Genomic DNA, 2,239 nt, shown 5'->3' with positions numbered 1-2,239 from the left:
TATAAGCTAGTCTAATGACTATAGTGGTCTGCAGCAGACATGTCGGCTTTTGGTTGGAGTTTATATTTAGGAGGTGATGATAGATCTTGTAATGGTATGTATTGTGGCAGCTGTTTTCCTTTCGGTGTTCCACCAGCTGCAGATGTGACTGAAGAAAAATCTTCTGTGTAAGAATCTGATTCGTGGTTTGATGACAGTTTGATGTAGAGTCTTTAAGACTCAAGAAACCTCCAGTATAGTGGGAATAGTGGTATAAGTGCCGACTGGCAAGTAGGTTCCAAGACCTGGACGTCCCTACTAAATGACACAAACTCGTTGTAGTCAATTTAATTCCTTGATGCTCAATGTGAGTACTATTGTCAAGATTTTTCCGATTGAGGAATTAATCTTGACAACACCTTCTTTTTATACCCCCTTTGAGGCTTTGACATATTGGCATCAAGGTTTAGGGCAATCATTTTTCTATCTTATATCTCCTCATCATCCGTTCTACCTTCGTATATACTCATCTGCGTCATCATAAATAATAAAATAATAAAACAAGAGGGTGGCAGCATTGGCTATGCCGATGCAACAGTAACATTTGTTACACGAATCTACCTTCCAGAAACCCCCAATTACCTCCAGCAACCCCTGCTACAGCATCTAGCAGTCTCGACCAGCCACTGCCGGATGCACGTTTCAATGCGCCAGATCCGTCTGTTGACGATGTACAAACCAGAGATGAAGCAGACGAACACCCACTCGATATCCCTATAGTTTTAGACGAACTGCTATTAGATTGTGTTTTTCGTGCAAACATGATGAAAGTACAATGAGTATAACTCTCCGACTCAAACACAACTCGATAGATGGATAGATGGATGTTTGTGTGAGTGTATTGACAAATACCTGATAAAAGTACAATGAGTATAACTAATGATAAGGTATTGTCAATACATGTGATAATAGGATATAGAATAGATGATATAATGCCTCCTCACCTCTCTGACTCAAACGCAACTGGATGGATGTGTTGAAACCCCTGCACAGCCACTTGGCTGTGTAGGAGTATAAAAGGCAAAAGATGTAAAGCTTCCTCCTTCATCAATCAACAACAACTCAACGCATCCATCCATCGTTGTTTGTTACATTGAGAAGGAGAACTACTAACGTCTAAACGTTACAGGATGACTAGATGGATGTTTGTGTGTGTGTGAGAAAGAGAAATGAGTGGATGGATAACATGATGCTGACATAGCGATGTGACACAAAATAAGCTAATCTAATGACTAAAGTGGTCTGCAACAGGTTTGATGATCCGACTGACACGATCTTGTCATACGTGTGGTTGCATTTGTTGTCCTACATTTGAAGTTGGATATTATAGGCGTGACAAATGGCGCCTCCAATCTGGCTTTGCAAGTGGAACTGTGAAATCGATTATGAGCATCCAATCACAAGGTTTTGACCAATAAGTGGTTTCAAGTTACCATTTAATCCGGTATAAAAACGAGATCGGAGCTGTTCATCATTAGGGGCTTGATTTGCATCAATTTCCCTCAACTTGTAACGATTAAGCCTGAATCGTTAGACAACTCCTCAACAAAGCATTCTAATCTGACATAAAAGGCCTGAGGTGACTCACCTGGCTGGATTGAGTACAAGTTTCAAAAGTACCTCTCATATCACCAGAGGACTGGGTGCGTCTAAAACGTGTGTTCAATCAAGTAAGTAATTAATGCAGCATAGTTGCCCAAGTGAGCAGCTGGCAATGACAACACAACTTGAGGATGCAAGTAGTTGGTTATAGTAGCCAGCTTTACACGATCTTGTGGATCGTTAAGTGGTCTACGAGTATTGTAAATCTTGTCAAACTTGGTGAGCCAAGATGACCATGGCAAAACGCCATCAATAGTATAGCTTGGAAAAGATCCAAGTTCAACGGCTTTAACAGCCCTAGCAGCATTTGCAGCAGCAGCCATACTTGGCAAATAGTTTGAAGTAGAGAAGGAGTGGTCCTTCAAATATGCTTAACAGCAAAAGCACAAAAATTCACGAAAATTTGGCAACTTACGCAAAATGCTTTTCCTTGATGGCGGGCTTACAAGAGAGTTGCCTAATCCAAAGAAACGTTAAAATGCACAGTATACTCCCTGTTAGTCGTGTCTTGTAGGTTGTTCCGTAAGAAGGTGCCACCGGCACAAGTGTTTTTGGTGATTTTGTCGATTTGGATGGGAGGTCACGGTAGATTCTCGTT

At 41.1% G+C, this 2,239-nt stretch overlaps 1 protein-coding gene across 1 annotated transcript in view; it reads right to left on the bottom strand.

Annotated features, from left to right (window-relative positions):
• The window catches only part of SmJEL517_g01858 (uncharacterized protein), a gene marked incomplete at both ends in the record, with an annotated part of 3,177 nt that extends 1,213 nt beyond the window's left edge, over positions 1-1,964 (bottom strand). The window contains 4 exons of the mRNA XM_031167786.1: positions 622-753; positions 1,473-1,545; positions 1,628-1,688; positions 1,762-1,964. Coding sequence (XP_031026382.1) covers positions 622-753; positions 1,473-1,545; positions 1,628-1,688; positions 1,762-1,964 — 469 coding nt within the window. The remainder of the gene's footprint in view (positions 1-621; positions 754-1,472; positions 1,546-1,627; positions 1,689-1,761) is intronic.
• Positions 1,965-2,239: the final 275 nt, after the last annotated feature.

The sequence above is a fragment of the Synchytrium microbalum genome (assembly GCF_006535985.1).
Source record: "Synchytrium microbalum strain JEL517 chromosome Unknown SmJEL517_scf0006, whole genome shotgun sequence".
NCBI lineage: Eukaryota > Fungi > Chytridiomycota > Chytridiomycetes > Synchytriales > Synchytriaceae > Synchytrium > Synchytrium microbalum.
The sequence above is the reverse complement of the archived record's forward strand: the minus strand, read 5'-3'. Positions and strand labels throughout refer to the sequence as shown.